The sequence below is a fragment of the Falco cherrug genome, chromosome 7, assembly GCF_023634085.1.
Source record: "Falco cherrug isolate bFalChe1 chromosome 7, bFalChe1.pri, whole genome shotgun sequence".
In the NCBI taxonomy this organism is placed as follows: Eukaryota; Metazoa; Chordata; class Aves; order Falconiformes; family Falconidae; genus Falco; species Falco cherrug.
Genome location: NC_073703.1, coordinates 22,884,031 through 22,903,250, shown reverse-complemented (window position 1 = coordinate 22,903,250; position 19,220 = coordinate 22,884,031). Strand labels below are relative to the sequence as shown.

General features: G+C 43.3%; 1 protein-coding gene across 2 annotated transcripts in view; it reads left to right on the top strand.

Annotated features, from left to right (window-relative positions):
- The first annotated feature begins 4,857 nt into the window (after positions 1–4,857).
- The window catches only part of TBC1D2B (TBC1 domain family member 2B), a 37,119-nt gene continuing 22,756 nt past the window's right edge, over positions 4,858–19,220 (top strand). Inside the window, exons 1-3 of one of the 2 annotated variants that reach the window (XM_055715992.1) lie at positions 4,858–5,306; positions 12,068–12,221; positions 17,351–17,516. In XM_055715992.1, coding sequence (XP_055571967.1) covers positions 4,944–5,306; positions 12,068–12,221; positions 17,351–17,516 — 683 coding nt within the window. In that variant the 5' untranslated portion in view covers positions 4,858–4,943. Of the gene's footprint in view, positions 5,307–11,012; positions 11,159–12,067; positions 12,222–17,350; positions 17,517–19,220 lie in introns of those variants that run through there. The other variant, XM_055715993.1, reaches the window with a different exon arrangement.

Below are 19,220 nucleotides of genomic sequence, written 5' to 3'. Positions count from 1 at the left end.
TTTTCACTAAATGCTGTAGATAAATGCCAGCGCAAACATCCATGTATTTGTACAGCAGTGATACACTTTTTCCTGTCACCTCTTTTCATCTTTTCAGTTTTATGTGAGGTAGCTTGTTTTGTGTACTACAAACTCTGCTGGTCTGATGATCCACGTATGTAGTGGCAGAACTTCCCTTACGCATTTTGCAGCTCTGTTACGAAGTAGTATACTGGGCAGGATATTACAGTTTACACAGAGCAAGGCAAGGAATCCCTGCAGCTCAAGGATAGTTGCTTGTCTTCCTGTTCACTAGTCCAGCGCTCTGACGGGCCATCTAATCCCAAAGAAATCCCTTTCCTCCATTCTGATAGTGCAATGCTAGACTTCTAACCACAGGAACATTTATCAATGATAGACTCCAAAATTAATTGTCCTAACCTCTTTTGCTTTCTCTCTTGGCTCTTACTTTTCAGGATAACTCTTCAGCATCTCCTTCCTTTTGTTCTAAGAAAATCTGACTGATGATCAGAAGTGAGTTTAATCATCCCTCCAGTCAATGTTCTGGGATCACTTTTAAACTCTTTAGCCCAACATCACTTAAGCTGCTATACAGGGAATAAAGATAATCTTCAGCAGCCCTTCACTAAGTTATTTCTCTCTCTGTGAGACAGTGGATATAAATCTTTTGTATTCCATTCTGTCCCACTTGATCTTTTCAGATTCTTCATATACGTAATGCTTCCATGTAATATAAAACAATTACACACACACACAAAAAAAGGATTATGTGAAGATTTTTATTAAAGTCTACTCTGTGATCTCTTCTGATCTTTCTTTTTACTGGACACTTCTGTAAGTCCCCATTATATGTACCTATTCTTAGGTTCCCGGCTGGGAATCAAGTATACACATGGAAATAAGTTCCCCTGTAAGCAGCTGAAATAATTGTGTTTTATTAATTGTGTCTTTATATCCCTTGCCCATTGATCTCTTTGTCTCTACAACAGTACTCTCAATTCTTCTGCTTACACCCTTCAGCATTCCCGTCAAGCTGTACAGCAGGTCTCTAGGCAGCCTGGATCTGCACCGATGCTGACAAGCCGATAACTATGTGCGTGCAGATTGCCCAGGTCGTTGCTACAGTTGAGTAGTTCCTGCTTTTCTATTCATAAAGGGTCTAATTTGACTCTTTCCTCTACATGGCTACCAACTTGCCTGGATATCTCTACAAGTCTGATCACAGATGTGTGACTAGAAAACAATGCTGCCATTCAGTGGACTGTGTAATTGTTGCTTTTTTGCAGTGAAGAGTTCTTGATAAGATGCAGTGCAACAAAAAGTACAAAGAATGGATTTAATGTTGTTGTATATTCAGCTGGTTTTGCATGAGACGATTAACTGAACTGGGTCTTTCCTACTGAATCAGAAACTACAAATAAGCATCCCTGCTTACTCACGGTGCATCTTTTTTCCATTTTCCGAGGGGAACGCAAATGGCGAATGTGACGCAGGAAAGGAGCACCATCTAGTGTTTAAAGAATAATACCGGAGAATGAAAAGTATGTGAAACGTCGCCCATCGGTTAACACATATAGACCGTGTAATTCTTTGGCTGACTTGTTTGCATATACGGAAAGAATTTATGTTGGAAATGTAATAATATGATGTTCTTCATGGACGTTGTGGTGACTGGGAGGCAGGGGAATGCAGAATGGTATGTCAGTCTGCACCAGGAACAGTAATTTGGAGCTATTTTTTTTTGCCTATTTGTCTCCGCTGGGAAAAGAAAGCTTAGGAAAATTTTTGGTTCCTGACCTCCAAAGAATGGAAATAATATTAGGCCAAAAACATTCACTCTTCAAAATAATGTAGAGCAATACTGTATGCAAGTACTATACATAACCAGGCTGTAGGAGAGTGACACTATTTATCTTGGCAGTGACGGTCACAATTAACGTTCTGCAAAATATTTGTTAAAATGGAAGTAACCGTTTAGCCTATATCTAAGCGTGCAGGTTTGGACTGACACGATGTGGGAGAGGGTTTGAGGGGGACAACTGTCTGTAGTTCCATTGTTCTGGAAAGCAAAAACCAGTAGATGTTTAGTGTGAGCTCTGAAAAATTCTGGGTTTCATCTCTAATTAAATCCCTGTATCTCAGAAGATACCAGACAAGAGACAAAGTAATTTTTGCTTTCTGTTTTGTGAAAGGAAGCAGTGTACACTCTCAGCCATTCTAATTTTGGAGCTGTGATCTCATTTTAACCAAGAGCATGGTACAGATGTGCTGCTTGTTATTGACTGGTGTTTCCTGCACTTCTGTAAACATGACAGCATGAGCCTGGCGCACACACCAGCTGTACTCTCTCTGCCTCCATATCTAATGATAGACTCTTTTTCTTGCATATTTTCTTTTTTTGGATAAAATGTGAATGTATTCAAGAACTGTGAATGCTTATATTCATGATAAGATAAAACCATTACAGTTGTAATGAGTTAGACCAGTCTCTCATTTTTGAGAGTAAATTCAGTTTTATTTCTTATGTGTTGTAGATGGCCTTGTTCAGCTGAAAGTGCCATTACTAAAATATTTGTTCATTTTCAGGAGAGAAAAACACACCAAAAAAAAAGGGAATTTCAAATATTTTCATGTTTAATGAGCTTTGTGGTCATTTTGGAAGTGTAACTGCTGTTTTGCTATATAGAAAATTTACTTGACAGTTGCACTATGGTTAGGAGTTACACTCACAAAATTGGCCCTCGCCTCTGAACAGGAGGGAAATACCTTGTGAGATGCTATTTATATTTGTTTTCTAGACATTGGTTAGCAACAGAATATCACCTATATCATCTGTGCATTCTGGACATGAAAACATGAAAGAAAGAAGCAGGTAAAGGGAAGAGCGGTTATATTCACAACAATTGCTGTTATTTACCAGTCCACATCTGGATCTGTTGCTGAAAACAAAGGGGGGTGGGGGGGGGTGGGAGGGGGAGGGCATACATGAAATAAGGAACTTACTTCCCAAGAAGGGGAACTTCTGTTTACATAAATCAACTGTGAAATCAGGGGATTCTCCTGCTTTTAGTGTTGTGAGGAAGCTGAAGAGAAAATCAAAAAAGAGAAGTACTGACGGCAAAACTTTTGAGGATTTAGGAATCGATTCTGTGGTTTATTGCAAGATGTAAGTATTGACAGCAGTAGGAGCCATGGGTGCTCAGCACACAAAGAACAAGGCCACTCTTCATTAAGTTGATGAGATAATGTAACGGATCAGGGATAAGTGCTGGGGCACTTCAACTTGTCTAAATGACTGAGATAAGGAACTGGCAGCTTCTAAAGAGAGTCAGTGTTTTCCCTGTGTAATTCATGTTCTGGCAAATGACACTTGCCAAGGAAGAGCATGATGCTACCAGAAGACAGAGAATACTTTATATCTGGGAAAGAAGATACTGAGCAGTATATATGGAAGAAACGTTACTGATCTGTTGTCTAAGCACCATCAACACTTCTTACTTTCCACGTTTACTAAGAAAGCCTCAACTTTTGACAGAGCAGAATCATTCTTCTGGTCTGGAGGGGGAAAAAAAAAAAAAAGAAAAAAAGTCTAGCCTTAGTTTGCAACACTTAATCTTTCAGCATAGCACACTTCATGTCATGTGAGTTGACTGGGGAGATAACTTCCACACCTCAGTTTCTATAACACATTACTCAAGTTTCTCTGACAGAACATGGGCTATTTCCTCACTCGACACATTTCTTATCAGTAGGTGACATCCGGAGGGGAGGACTCAAAGAATTCTGCAATCCCTTATGTCAAGGTCAAAGTGGGACCCACAGAAAACGCTGAATGTCCAGGTGCTTTCTATCCTTTAACTCCTTTAGCACAGAATGAAAATACTGTCTGGGGGGTGAAGTGGTTACTTTTTACTGAGAACTTAATCAAGGCATTTAAAAATGAGGACAGAGTAAGAAGCTCCGGGGCATTGAGGCTTTCTGGATAACTTGGACTTCCAAACTGTCACGATTCAGTCCAATGAACCCAGTTCATAAATAGTATAATCCTAACAAAAACACCGTTGCAACCACCAGCTCCGACCATTGCAATGACTGTTTTCCCAGCAAGCCCTTTGTGCTGGAACTGAGGTTGGGAATGGAAAGCTGAGTGGAGTGGTTGCCTCCTGCTCTCGGGCGATGATGCCACATCAGCCTGCTTTCTGCGTTGGTACCCAGAGCGCTGGGCACGGGTATGGGCATGTGCTGGGGGCCGGGCGCCAACAGAGCCCCGTGGAAGGCCGCGTGCCCCCCGGAGCAGCGTGGTCTCTCCACAGAGGGGTTTTCTGTTACAGGAGTTCTCTATCATTAACGCTGGAAGTGCCCTGGGGTCCGAAACGTGCCTGGACGTAGCAGCGAAGCAGGAACACATCACCCGTGTGGCCTGTGGCCTGCAGCCGCTCGCAAGGCCGAGCCCCCCGGCGCCAGAGCGTTCCCCCGGGGCCGCCTGCCCGCCCCGGGAGCGCCGCGGCTCGGAGGGGGCTTCCCGCAGCCGCCGGGCCGGACCGGGGGGGGCGGGCAGGGCGGGGGGCGCTGCGGGCGGCCCGCGGGGCCCCTCTGTCCCGCTGCCGGGAGCCGGAGGGCTGGAGCGCGGGGGCGCCCGGCCCGGGAAGCGCTGTCCGGCGCGGCGGCGGCGCCCGGCACCCGGCACCCGGCAGCGGCGCGGCCGGGCCTGCTCCGTGAGCGGGCGGGCGGCGGAAGGCGCCGCTCCACGTCGGCAGCGGGCCCGGCCGCCCCGTGCTCCCGCCAGGGGCCGGGGCGGGGCGGGGCGTCCCTCCGGCTGGGCCCGGGCGGGGGGCGGCGGGGCGCGGCCGCACTACAAGTCCCGTGAGGCGGCGCGGCGTGGGGCCGGCCCGGCTCCCTGCGTGGCGGGCGAGGCTGCGTCGCGGCGAGGCCAGGCGCGGGCGATGCCGGCAGAGGGAGAGGAGGGCCCGGCGGCGGCCGGCGGGGAGGGCGCGGGGTCCGGCGGCGGCTCGGCGGGGGAGCAGGCCGGCCCCGGCGCCCCCAAGCTGTGCGGGTACCTGCAGAAGCTGTCGGGCAAGGGCCCCCTGCGCGGCTTCCGCAGCCGCTGGTTCGTCTTTGACCCCCGCCGCTGCTACCTCTACTACTTCAAGGGGCCGCAGGAGGCGCTGCCCCTCGGGCACCTCGACATCGCCTCCGCCTGCTTCAGCTACCACCAGCCCGAGGCCGCCGCCGCTGCCGCCGCCCCGGGGGACGAGGCCGCCGCCTTCGAGGTTCATGGCCCCAACGGCGCCGTCGCCGTGCTCAAGGTAGGCCCGGGGCCGGGCGGGACCTGCCGCCGCCGCGTCCCCTCAGCCTCCCCTCGGGCCGGGCGGGCCGCTCCCCCCGGGCCCCGTCGCTGCCGCCAGCCCGGCTTTGCCAGCGAAGAAAAGCGCCGTTTCCGCCGGCGCCCGGGCAGGGCAGCGGAGCCGGGCGTTAATTTCAGGGCTGCTTCCCCTCCTGGTGATTGCGCCGTTAAAGCGCCTCCGGAGGGGCCGCGGGCGCCGGCGGGCGGCCCAGTGGCGGGGCGGCTGTGCGGGAGCCACACGTGGAAAACGCCTTTCCGAGTAAATGGGGCGGGTGGGGGCGAGGGAGCGGGTGGCTGTCGGTTTTGGGGTGCTCACCCCGAAAGGTGCCGTGTGGCGGCCGCTCCCCGCCCGCCGCCTCCCGACCCGGCCCGGGCGCTCGGGTCCTGCCGCGCCCTTCCCGCAGCGGGACCCCCGGGAGCGGGGCGCCTGGGAGTGGGACCCCGGGAAGCCGCCTGCGCTCGGTGGAGAGGGGCCATACCGTGCCGAGCACCCGTTGCTGCTTCCCCGCAGGCACCGTGCCTGCGCACCGGCCGCGGGCGATGGACCTTGCTAGCGCGGCCCTGGCGTCAGGGTGCGATCCGTGAAGTCACCCGAGTGACACTGCCGGGTCCCTGCTGTTGGGAAGGGTCTTCTGCACACCTGGCCGACGGTGACGGTCTGAGCACCGGCAATACACGATGGTAGAGGACGGCTTTATAAAGCTCTTTGGTATTCTGTTTTGGTAAAAATGAATGGTTGGCAAAATAGGGAATCATTAACATACCTTATAAGTATATATTCTTATATATGTATATAAGAATAAGCACATTAACTGGAAAACTAATATGATAATAGTTTTAACTATATTTGGTTAAGGAAAAGCAACGTGATTGGCAGTTCTGCATGCCTTCATGTGTAAACCCTACCTTTTTCTTCGTATTGCTGTAACGAAAGATTTTATTGCTCTCTGTGAATCTGCCTTTATAGCCCAAGTGTTTATGTTACAGAAGTTTAAAACTGCAGACTCAGTGTAAGCTTTGATATTTTTTTAATAGCTAGAGGGTTTTTGTTCGGTTTTGGTTGGTATCTAGTGATTTTTGTGGGGAAACCTGCAAGAAAATACATAATGCACTTTCTGTTTTGAGGATTCTTTTTGAATAGGAGGGTCTTTCTTGAGAAACATGCACCTCGTGATGAGAACTATAGTAGGAAATAGTATATGCCACCTGTGTAATAAGTAACTGGTCTGTCAGACGGTACTCTGGCAGCAGCCATGGGTGTCTTCTGCAGTCATGAGGATAAAATTCTTCTACTCAACGCTGACGCACAAGCATAAGGAACAGGGAATTTCCTTTTGCAGGTTTTTCCTGATATCTTTTTAGTCTGATGTTACTGTTCGGCCCATGCTTTTTGTATTAATTCCCCCCCCCCCCCCCCCCATATTCTCTAGGAAAGAACTTGAATGGATTGGAGCTCTCTTCATGTTTCCCTTAAGGATATTGAGAAAAGGTGCCAGTTAAGGCAGTCAAAGTAATTTCTGTAATTAGCAGGGGGGAAAAAAAAAAAAAAATCTTCTACCTCTCATGTTGTTATGATGCTTGCCCTAAAGTGGTCAAGTGATTGCCCATAACAATGCTATTATGTTATAGGTGTTTATATAATAAATAAGGAATTAATGAAAATTTTGAGGGATATTGGAGGACCAACTGGCCTTTTGTGGCTGTGTGATTTAACAAGGGATAAGGCTTTCGCAGCTGGAATTAATTTTCTTCTACCCAACACACAATAGTTCTTTAAGGCCTTTAAAAACATCTTCCAGCTAAATTAGGTAGACTCAGAATTCAGAATGAATTCCAGATGTTAGATTAAAAAAAACCCCAACAAAAACCAAAAAACAACCCACCCCCCTGACTGATCTAGCTCCTGTTGAAATGTGATTTCATCTATCAAGAAAACATTACACACTGAGCATAAGGAGTCAAGTCAAATGTAGTCTTTGCCCTGAAACTCACATGCCTTCTTTTCCTCAATTTGCCGCTTGTTCAGAATTTCCAGATCTTGTGATCTGGTCTTTCCCATTCAGTATTATAAGCTGAGAGGAGCAACAAGAAATAAGCAACTGGAATTCTGGATTGAAATGATGGTGCTGTTGAGGAATGCATTATTTCTTCATAATGCCTCAGTTTTTTGCTAATGTAATGATTCCATCATCTGAATTGCTCAGTCTTTGCCATTTAATGGGAGCTGAGGACTGTACAATATACTTAGGTTTTTTTCTCAGTGTGATGATGATTTCAGGGAAAATGTACGGTAGCCTTTACAGCAAATAAGGCAAATCGTTTATAATTTAGAAACGTAGATAACCAACCTGACACTTGCATGATTATAGCTTTTCTATGTATTTTCAACAGTTAAGTACATTAGAAGAAGCTAATTGTGGGTAAAAAGCTTTTCCATCTAAAATATGTAACTGGTGCCGTCACTTTAGGTAAAGGAGCAGAGAAAATTACAGATAGAATATGTTTGAGAATATTTTCATGGAAAGGGCCCGATCCTGCAAATACTTGCTGTAACGTGGAATGCTGGTAATACAGACAAGTGAATGTTTGCACAGTGAGGTCTGTCATTAAGGGAGAAAAGCATTAGCATTATGAATACATGTAAATGAACACAGGGGCCCATCTCTCATTTATTTTTAAAGCAGCATCTTGTGCTGACACAGCTCACTTGCTTTTGAAACAAAGAAATGCTGGCCACTGATGGTAGACTGTGTGTCTAGCCACTTGTGTGGATAACTTCTTTGTGAACAGTGGTGAGTTGGGAGGGGAGGGGAGTAGAAATTGCACAGAGTTCTTAAAGAAAAAAAACTTTGCTGGGTTATTGCCAAGCGGTAAGCATTCCAGACACTGCGGATTTTGGAGCCCAAATCCTTGAAAGTATTGGGCACCAAACTTGCTGAAATCAGAATTATTTAGGAGCTTTTACTCTAATTTGTCAATAATCTTTAAGGATGTGGCAGTGATTAATAACGGGGTGCTCGAGCTCAAGCAGTATTGCCTTAGAACCAAACACCATTAGGGCCTGACTCAGCTTAGAAGGTAGCTCAGCAGCAAAGGTGTTTTGGAGCTGATTTTTTTTTTTTTTTTTTTTTTTTTTTACTTTGCTGGTTAGTGGTTGCAATGCTTTAATTAAATTGGGCTGCCCTCCAAAAAAAAAAAAAAGCCATCTGGCTCCAAATTTGCTGTTTGAGTGTAGCAGGATTAGTAAATCTTGAGAAATGCAAACTTTTTGGTGATGTTCCTTTTCACAAAAAAGCTTGAGGGAGAGTTTGTTCGTGTTCAGAAGAGGATTGAGATAAGAATGTTCACAAGTTAGCTCAGAATGGTGGGTCTGCTTGTTGCATTTGTTTGGACTCTTCCTGAAATTGTTTAATATTGGCATCTGTGTTCCACTAGCGGGTCCAGGTAGAGGATGACAGTGGGTAGTTGTTTTCTCCCAAGTAATTCTTCTGTTTGCCATGTGTGCATCAGTTCCTGCAGGATCCTTAGTGGGAGAATATAGGGGAATGGTTTTAAGTAAATTAAAATGATTTTCCATCACTTATGTTAAAAAATACATGGGACTCTGGCTTTTCACTTATAGTGTTGCTGCTGTTGTCTGTAAGTTTACAAAAATAATTCCTTATCTCTCACCAGTTCAGATAACATGGTCGTTTTTCTTCTTGCAGAAATGCCTCCATTAAAACATGACTAGCTAATGTTCTTTCTTACTGCAGAGCCACACAATAGTTTAGTACAAATAAGGATATTTTTTTTTTTTGCGAGATTGCAATGTTGCACCTAGTTAAATGTTCTGTCTCTCGTGGTGGGCAGAAGCCAAATACTCAGAGAAGCCATGAGAAATAGGGCAAGCAGGGAAATGTTCCTTCCTTTGATGCGTAAAGTGAATTTAAAAAATGTTTGCAAATTTGCCTTTTGTTTAGGAGTAGGGGGAAAGGGAGACCTAAAATAATTCTGTGTGTGGTTTAAAAAAAGGTCCATTTTAAACAACAAGCTTCAAAGACTAATTTTGTTTAATCAAGAAGTATCTTAACAGAGATTCTCAGGACACTCTTGTACTTGTGAAATAAGGAAGATGGCTATATACATTCAGCAAAAACTGTTCAGAGGGAGTGGAAAACTCCATACGAGAAGGAAGACTGTGTATGTGAAAGAAGGAAGGCAAAGTAACAGGCAGGGTGGAACAGCAGGGTACCAAATAATTCTTGGGAAACCTACTTAAAATAGGGGAGGGAGAAACTTCTGCTCTGCTTTCCTGTTTTAGTTGAAGGACCATAGCTGCTAATGACCCAATCAACGTGTAACAATGACATCAGTTGTAAACTGAGGATGCATATGTGCTGCTCAGCAGAGAACTAGGGCAACTGGGAATTTAAAAACAACAAGGAGCAACTCCAATAAAAAAAAATTAATGGTTTTCTGAAGACTATTGGGGAGAGCATAATGGGACAAATTGTGAAAAAGGCTTATGATGTTGAACTAGTGATGAGCAGAAGTTCATTGCAGGTATGACCTAGATTGACCCCAGGTGAATTGCCTCATTAGTTGGGTTGTGGTAGTGAAGCCAACCACTGAAGTGTCACATTCTGTGTTAGTGGAAACTTTGAATTCTTCGTGGTTTTTTGCTGGAGCACACTAAAACATAGCTTTACAAGGCCTGTGTGCAAGTCTAGGTGAAGGGAATATAGGCCCTCAGATTTACCAGAAATGAAGGCTTGGCACTGGATAAAACTCCAAAGGAAATACGTTTGTGCTAGAAATAAAAGGGGAGATGTTTACTCTTTGCAGCAAGTGACCGGAGGCTGTAGATTTCAGCTTGCTGCTGTGGCCCTAAACTAACAGTGATGGCTGTGTGGATTGATGTTCCCCAGCGTCCAGTTCTTTGACGCTTCGTGAGAAACATCTTAGACACTTCTAAATTATTCTTGTCCCATGTCTTTTTTTTTTTCTTTTGTTTTAATGAAGGAAATGTTTTCCTCCAGTATCCTGTGAGCAATCAAGATTAAAGGAAACTAATTCCTATTTCAGATAAGAAATATCTTGCTTACATGCATTTCTTACCGACTGAGAAAAGTGAGCCTACAGTGTCCTCTTGCATCACTATTTGGTTTATTTCAGTACTTGATTTGACTTACGAATGTTTATTTATGTGTCTTAAGTCTTCCCATGTATGATGTACTGAGACGAACTGGAGCAGCAGCTACAGGAGTAACTGTGTCTGTTTTATGATTAACTTCCTTACACAGCACTTCAGAGCCATTTGCTGTCAGGTGTTGCGGGTGTTAAACTTTATATGGATAAAAAAAGCCAAATTGTAAAATAAAAATCTATCTCTGTGATTGCTGAACACTAAGATGGCAGATTGCTGAGCCAGAGGGACCACCCAGGGAAGCATCAGTTCTTGTTTGCCACATAGCCTGTGCTGTCTTGTAATTAGCTGCTCTCAGGGTCAAAATATGGTGGTAAATGGATCTTTAGTTTGACTAGACAAGAAGTGTTCTCAGATCAAAACTGAAGACTAATTTTTGCCATTTGTGCTTTACGCAGCACTTGCTGTACTTCCTTTGTAAGGAAATCCGTGTGGTTTGCTGCTCTTCACTCTTCTGCAGCTATACCCTGGACAGGTACCGTCTTCCGAGGTGACAAAGGCAACAGGAAGCTATTTGAAGTGGTCTTCAAAGGGTAAACACAGTCATTTGCCCAAGTAATGAGGGTTTTTCATGGATAATGCCACTAAACAGTTTGGGAGAAGGCAGGAGGAAAACTGGCTGAAAGGTGAGCGCTCTGTGTGGTTACAAGCTGAAGGACTTAGGTGGGTGTCTCTTAACAAGTGTTAACATCTTGTTCCGAGCGTAGGGTGTACTACGGTGAACATGCTAGTATCAGCTGGTGTCAGCTGCTTGTTCTAGAGTGGCAGCTGAGAGTGTATATTGGAATAAAAATGACTTTTCCAAGTGAGCACCTGCAGTGTCAGTTACCATCACTTACTCTCTTGTTGATACTTGTAGGTTGTCATTTGACACACTTTGAAATGACTCTTACAGCTGTGGTTCTTACTGAAGCTTAAAGATGGGTTTGAGTTCTAGCTCACTTATTACCTATTTATGCTAACAACTGTAGGCTTGTAGTTTAAATATTCTTGTTAGGCTTTTTGGTGTTAAATATGACCTTTCTGTAGAAGTTAGTTAGCTCGTGGGATCATCGAGTAATAACAGTATGTAGATTTAGTCATTAATGTAGGAGGCATTACAGTGCCTAATTAATTTGTTGGTTTCTGCTGGTAGTAAAGCAAGTAAAAAAAAAGAAAATGGGAATCTTACTGAGTGTGTGTGTGACTTTTTTTTTCATAATGTAGATTTGTAGTTATATATTTAAATAACACTGTGTAAAATTACAAGATGATACTACTGTATTTTCTTACGTTTGAGTATAAAACCAGAGGAAAAAAAAGTGGGACTACTTCTAATGGAAAATGGATTTGGCATGAAAGTAAGGGATGTTATGTTTGCACAAGGTGCACCTAGTACGTTGGTGGTTATTTTGAATCATGCTGGTTTGGGGTGATGATACCTTGCTGGTTTGCTAATTATCTGGTTTGGGTTTTTTATTGCACTTGGAATTACTGTATTCATATACCAAAGACTTGCAGTGATCTTGTCAGCGCTCTGGTTCTTTGTGTTGTAGGCTGCAACTCGTCAGGATATGACATACTGGCTTCAAGAACTTCAACAGAAGAGGTGGGAGTATTGTAACAACCTTGACGCAGCAAAAAGGGACAGCAGAACTTCCCCTACACCAAGTGATTTTTCCAAAGGTCTTGTTGCCAAAGACAACCCTGGTACGTTGAAAAATTAAGTATAATCAGAATGCATGTTTCTGTTCAGTGTCAGTTAATCAGTACAAGCATAGCACTGGGGTAGAGAACAGTCTTAGGAAGCTTTTGTCACTTGTTATCAAGTAACTCTGTAAACTTTGTGTATGTTAATGATGCTAAGATTATTTAACGTAAGTGTAATTTTATGTGTGATTTCATGTCTTATGAAACCTGTTGGTTTCTTTAAAAACAGATTTTTAGAAATGAAGTAAAATGAAGTAGTCTTATGACTAAGTTTCATTAAGTTGCAAAGTACAGTTTAGGTTAGATCGTTGTCTTTCAGTAGTTGCAGTATCTTAAAAGCTTACTGTGTTAAGTATCCTGAGATGTAAACGAGTTTTTAATGGGAACAGGTGTATTTTGCATTCTGAATTACCACACTTTGTTCCCAAAAAAGTATGGTGTGGTGAATCTATCTGACTGATGAAAATTTCCTGTCTTTTAAAATGGGAAGACATTTTGCACTGATACTACAGAAGTGAAATTCAGTCTCAGTAATAATCTGTAGTCAAGCAAAATGTAAGTTTAGACTGACATCAAGAGTTTTATAAAAATGTGTCACTGTATCGTGCAAACTTGCTCTGCATTTTTGCAGAATTACCTTGTATTCTGCAAATAACACTGGTTGAGCACTTCTGAATTGTTTTATTCCTGAATCATTACAGAAATGGATTGCTTCTTATTTTTGTTACCCATAAATAAGACTGAGTAAAATCCTGTTCTGTGCCAAGTTAGACATTAGTAAAACTCTCTTGGGTTTAAACAGAGTCTTGAGGTCAGACATATTTCATCAACAGATTTTATATTTTGTTCATTTCAATTTGCTTATACTGTAAAACCAGAAATGTTAAGCTGTTGTCTTCCCCACCCTTCTCGCCCCTCCCCTGGTTCAGGTCCCATGCTGCAGTATTGTCCTCTAACCCAGTTTACTGCTTTAATTTGAGAGCAGTCTGCTTGTAGCTGCTTGCTCAACCGCAGCTGGCTTCAGAGTACGTGTTTTCATAGGGGCTCAGCTTGATGTTTCAGCTATCCCAGTCTAACAGCTAGTCACTAATTAAGGAAATGCCCAGCTTTCTCCCTTGACGTAGCACTGGTGCTAATCTCATCCTTCCTTACACTAGCGCAGGGAGTGCAGCCAGCAGGAAACAAGTTTTTCTCCAGGTTGGTTTTTGGCCAGGGTAGCTTCCTGATGTGGTTTGCTGTAGGGGCAGGTGAGTACCAGCATCAGCCTGCGAGAGTTGTTGGTAACGTGAAGTGGGGTGGTTTGGCACCACCTTTCTGGCAGCAGACAGCCTGGTTAGCAGCTTGTTAAGCTATATGCAGCAAGAATGTATGTGTCTGTGTACAAAGATGTAACGGCTTGCAGGCGTTGGAAAGGGCAGCAGGCTTTTGCTCTTTCAAACATTGGCCTTCCTACCTTCAGCCTCTCACTCCCTGCTATGTAGTCCACCTTTTTGCATTTTGTGGTGTTTGTCTGACCCTGTGTTGAGTTCGTTGAGGTCAAAAGTTAGCCAGAAAGGAAGGTGAATTTTTTTTTCGGCTAGATTAATGAGCGGAATATATTTACTGTGCAGTCAGGTGACTTCCAGAACTGATGGAAGGAATGGAGGGAACAAGTCATAGCAATAATGAGGCAGAGCAGCTACATACAGGAAGGCAGTGTAAAGGAGCAGGCAGGACCGCCCTCTTGGCAGCAGGTTGTTGGATCAGACCAACCGCAATATGTAACTTGGCCCCAAGTCTCTGTTCTTTCGTGTTTGTGCTGCTTCCCTCAGAGCGTAGGAACAATGTAAAATTAACCCGCTGTCACTGCGGTCTGCGTAGGTACTGTTCCCTCACTCCTGTTTTGCATCTAGCAGTTGTAATCCAGTCACTTTAGATGACTGATCGGATATTTTCCTTTCTTTTAAATCACTGGGGGGTTTGCAGATCAGCAAGCTGAACCAATTTGTGTAAATTGTAAAAAATATTCAATTATTATTAAACCCAGAGCAAGGAATGTCAAGATAAATTGCATGGGCTGAGTAGACCCATCCATTTAAGGGGCAGCCTGCAGTTAAACTGCATTATGTATAACTTGAAACTGCATCTAGAGTATCTCATTTTTGAGGACAAGTCACGATAATGACTTTACCATAAACTGAAGTGTTGGGATTTCTTCTGGGGAAAAAGAGTGAAGACCCAGAGTGATTGATGATTGTTTCTTCATTTTTAAATAAGTACTCCAAAAGTTTCCTGTAGAGTTGGGGGGCTGTTAAGGCTCTGATTCCATGTTGATGACTACAACATGTGTCTTGTTTTTGGTTTGGTTTGTTGTGTCACACCCCCCACCCCACCCCCAGTAAATACACATTCAATGATGTGCTTTATACTGGAGCATAGAAATTGGTTTCTTTTGCTTTAGTGCTTGAGTACAGATGCTACCACTAGTGTTTTAAATGGGCAAGCAGTCTGTCTTCAGTCTAGAACCAAAATTGCTCACTGTAGTCTTGCCTGTTTTGTCCTGTCCCCCTGTGGTGTTTCCCCAGCCCCAGTTTAGAAATCTGGACTAACTGGAATATAGGTAAAGCTAAGGTACTGCTTTTTGGATCAGGCTTGACAAGTTTTTAAGAATATTCAAGGTAGTGAAAAATACTCTCAAATACTTTTTCAAGTGGGTTGTGGGAAAGCCGATGTTACAAAAATGAATCTGTAAGATTTGTCATGAAGCTGCCTTACTACTGTGGAAGTCAAATGATTCATTCTTCATAGCATATGGGATTTTTTTTTTCTTGGAATTGATTGAATGTTAATGTAGTTTTTATGATTTCAGTTCTTAGTTATGCTGTTCCTCAGCTCTTAATTTGCATTAATAAAAAATGGTATATGATGTATTTATGAGATTGGTTTGAAGTAAGTTGAAAAACAAGGTAATTTTTTTGTGGTGGTTGCATTAGCAACCACATTATATTGCTGTGCTGTATCTGGTGCATAGTCTGTACCTCTAACCAGTCAGCTGGCTGGTCTAAGTGGCGTTTCACGTACAACGAGCAACCTCAGGAAGTCAGAAAATTCGGCCAGACTGATAAGCACGCCTGCTGGAGGAAATGCATTTATTACAAATTCAGCTCTTGAGCAATTAATTTACCTGGACCATACTATAAAGAGACTCTGTAGTCCTGTCAAATCATACGGGTAGAAGAGGAAACAAGCTGTAAGTACAAAAGCGGAATGTTAGTATTCCAACTTGGGGTTAGGTGCCCACGTGTTGTTTGGCACAGGGATTGGTTTGTTCTTTTTTCGGGGTGGTTCATTTTTTGGTTTGGTGTTTTGTGGTTTGTTTTTCTTTTGTGGAAACCTGTTTATTATCCTTCCCCTTTATTAGACAGTGAACATGATCAAAAGTTAGTTTTATCTAACTTAGGTGAATTTTGTTCTGCTCAAGCAGTCAAGGTCCAAAAGAATTTGGAATTTAGTTGGGCTCATAAGGCACTGAAGAAGTTTCTATCAGCACTGTTCATGAAATAAATCAAGACAGTGTAATTTATACCTGTATTTGGAAGATGACATGATACACTTCTCTTTCAGATACCATTTTTCAAGGGTTTGATAGATTTGTAGTATCAATGATGTTTTTTATATTTGATATTCTGTATCACAAAATGTTCTGTCTTTACCTCTAACTTTCAATATGGGCTAAATAAAAGTAACCAGCTGCTGAGTAACTGGGGGGTAGAGCTTGCTTAGGGATGGTCTGGCTGCTAGTGCCAAGTGATCCTCAGAACAATGACTGGAAGGTTCACCAGTGATAAAACAGGGTATTGTGATTTCCCAGGATTTTTCCCTTCATGCAGAGAATTAAGTCAGAAGCCCATCCAGTGTGTTACTTTCTAATGTAACTGCTGAATCAAGCATCAGTGTCCTCAACATTTTTTTTTAATTTACTCTGTACTTTGTGAATGGTATGGAGAAGAGTCTGAAAATTACATTTGAGCTTGTTTTTAACTTGCCTGTTCAGAGGGTTTGTAGAAGCCCATGAACCACTTCAGGCTTCTCTACAGTGCTTTTGCTATTCATAGTGTATTCCGTACTCCGTGTTTCCTATTCCCTCTGCCTGCTGGAGGAGGGGTGAGGGAGAAAGCAAGCTATCCAGGATAACGGGAATGCTGAGGTAACATTGCACTACAGATCCTACAGCATGTCTTGGACAGTGGTATGTTGGAGGCCTGGTGAGCTCTGTTGGATCAGCTGGGATCCTCTGGACATTTAGCTCTGGCTGAGGGGTAGTGCGGGTTTCTGGCAGGTTCCTGTGGAGCTGTTCAAAGGCTGTGAGTGTGCTGGCATGTGTGCAGTGCCAGGCCGGGGCTGCACGTCCCCATGGCTCTGTCCCGGACCTGCAGCGTGGCCGAGGTGCGCAGGGGTTGGGCTGGTGGGTTCAGGTACAGCTGTGTTCAGCTTAGCCAGAGCTGCTAAGTCCTGGCTGAGCCGGTGCCCCCGTGCCGGTGGGCCTGCGGCGCCCGCCCCAATGTTCTTGGCTCCGGGGGCGCAGGCTGGGTGTGCACAGCGCTGGCTCAGGCCTGTTAAAGCTCACTGACTTGCGGCAGCAGCGTCACTTGTAGGATGAAGCACAGCCTGAAAGCTGTGTCACGGTGTTCTTGTGACACTGTTCCTGAATTAGGAGTTCTGATAGACCTGAGCTTGTTTTACAAAGGGGTTTTGTGGATTAATATTATTAATCTATCTTAATTTATATGGCTTTATAGCTGCTTAAGCTAGATGAATCAGTATTGGCTAATTGATTGTAAATCACTCGTGAAATAATACTTCATGAGCGTCACACAAGGCCTGTTATCAGAAGTATGTGGCTACAGTGAAAGCTCACTGAGGAAAACTGTGCTATTTTTAAAGTTCTTTTGAAAAAAGCATTTAATAAAATTATGTTGCAATTTAAAATAAAACCCTAACTACGTTACTAGCAGTCTTAGTACTATGTGACTTCATATAGCTACTATTCTTATACTTACTGAAAGTTTTACCTATTTTTCTTTCTCTCTTTGTCTCTGGTGCGTGTGTGGTTTTTTTGTGTGTGTGTTTTGTTTTGTTTTTTAACATAGATTTGAGTGTCCTAAGTCAAAATGCTTCAGCAGAGAGAGCTAGAAATATTCTAGCTGTGGAGACTTCTCCTACAGACCTGGTGGGAGAACAAGCAGCTTCCCAACCTGCACCAGTCCAACCGAGTGCCCTCAATTTCTCGCTTAAACAATGGAGTACCGAAATCAAGTAAGTTGGGAACATGGAAGAAAGAGTTATTGTGAGATTGATAGTAGCTGGCAGAATAGAATCTGTTTCCTACTGAAAGATGTGTGTAGGTGGAGCTTTTTAGAAGAAATGAGGGTGATGGGGTGGATCAGTATACTGGACTGTATCTCTTAAAGTGTAACTTTTTTTAAAAAAAAATTCTAATTATTTATTTGAAAGGCATAGCTGAATGTCATTGTGTAGCATTACTGATACCTGAAAGGGGGACTCTAGACCTGTAAAGAACTTCTGGTGGTGGCTTTGCCCTCTGAACCCAAGCAGGGAGCTGGGAGTTTTATGCTCAGCTAGTATTACTTTTTATCCCTTATTGTGTAATGGAGCTGCTAATTGGTAGCATTGTAGCAGTCATAGTATTTAGTGCTTATGAAATATTTTTAGTGATGAAAATCAAAACAATATAACCATTCTTCATTTTTTCTTTTAAAAAAATAAAAGTACATGGCACAGATTTGAAACTGATGTAGTTTTGAATTCCTGAGCAACAATGAGGCAGACCCCTTCTGAACAATAGCAAAACCACAACTTATCCCCTCAGTCTTAATGGGTTTACTCCTTAGTATTAATTGCTTTAAGGAAAGCAGTCCTACTGATTTTCAGCTCTCATGTTACAGTTTCTTTGTAAATGTTTTTAGACTTTGGTCTGCCTCCATAGATGGATCTTCCGCTTCTACTCAAGGGATATGATAGTGCTGCTGCGGAGCAATTCACAAAGCAGAGCTGTAGCCTTGGTTAACTTAACTCGCAGCCCAAGAGGGATGTGGTCTAATGTTGTTCACTTTCATCAGCAGTGCTGAGCTAAACAGATTCTTTTTAAAGCTTTCCTATTAAACACAGAGTTCCAACGGGTTTCGAAGTGGTGTTGGTTTGGGGGTTTTCTTTGGTTGTGTTCTTTTTTTTTTCTTAAGACTACTGTGTAGACCATTTAAGTTATAGGAAAGATGGTTTATGGCTGGGTTGGGAAATATGCAAATCCAGTTACTACATGTCCTGTTTAAACTGTAGCCTTGTATCGTTTCTTGGCTTTGCATAGCCACTTTGCTTTGGTAGAACTAAAATTTGGTCATAATAGAAGGAAAATAATATAAACCAGTTTCTGTTAGGTAAATTCCTGTATACTTGAAATGATGTTTCTGGCTTTTTAAACTTTTTTTCTGGATTTTTTGTTAGCTTTTTTTCTGAATTGCAGATGATAACGCTGTGGGAAAGTCTAGGTCCAAGTGCAGTGTCAGGGTAAGCTGCTCGGTGTTGCTGGGTTGATGTGTTAATGTTTCTTTGTAACTGAGCAGAAAGGCCACAGTGGAGTTGTGGGTTGGGAAGCACTTTTGCTTGGAGGGAGGGGTTGCTGGTGACAGTGGCCAGCAGATACTGTAGCACAGTATTCAGGAGTTAGCCCATACAAGAAAGGCCATCTTCCTAATGGCCTGGAGTCCTTGCAGATCTCTGGGAATAAACATTTAAGAAAATTCCACACTGAATCTTTCAGGCTGAATGCCAGCCTTCACCATTCCACTCTTTCTGAAGATATTCAACTGCAGTGGTTCATCTGTCTGAAAACCTTCCTGGGAAAATAACGTTTGTTGTATCTGCTAACAGATTATTTTTTTTTTAATTCTGTGTTAGGTTTTTGTTTATTTTTTTTTTATATGGAGTGCTTTAGTGCCCCCA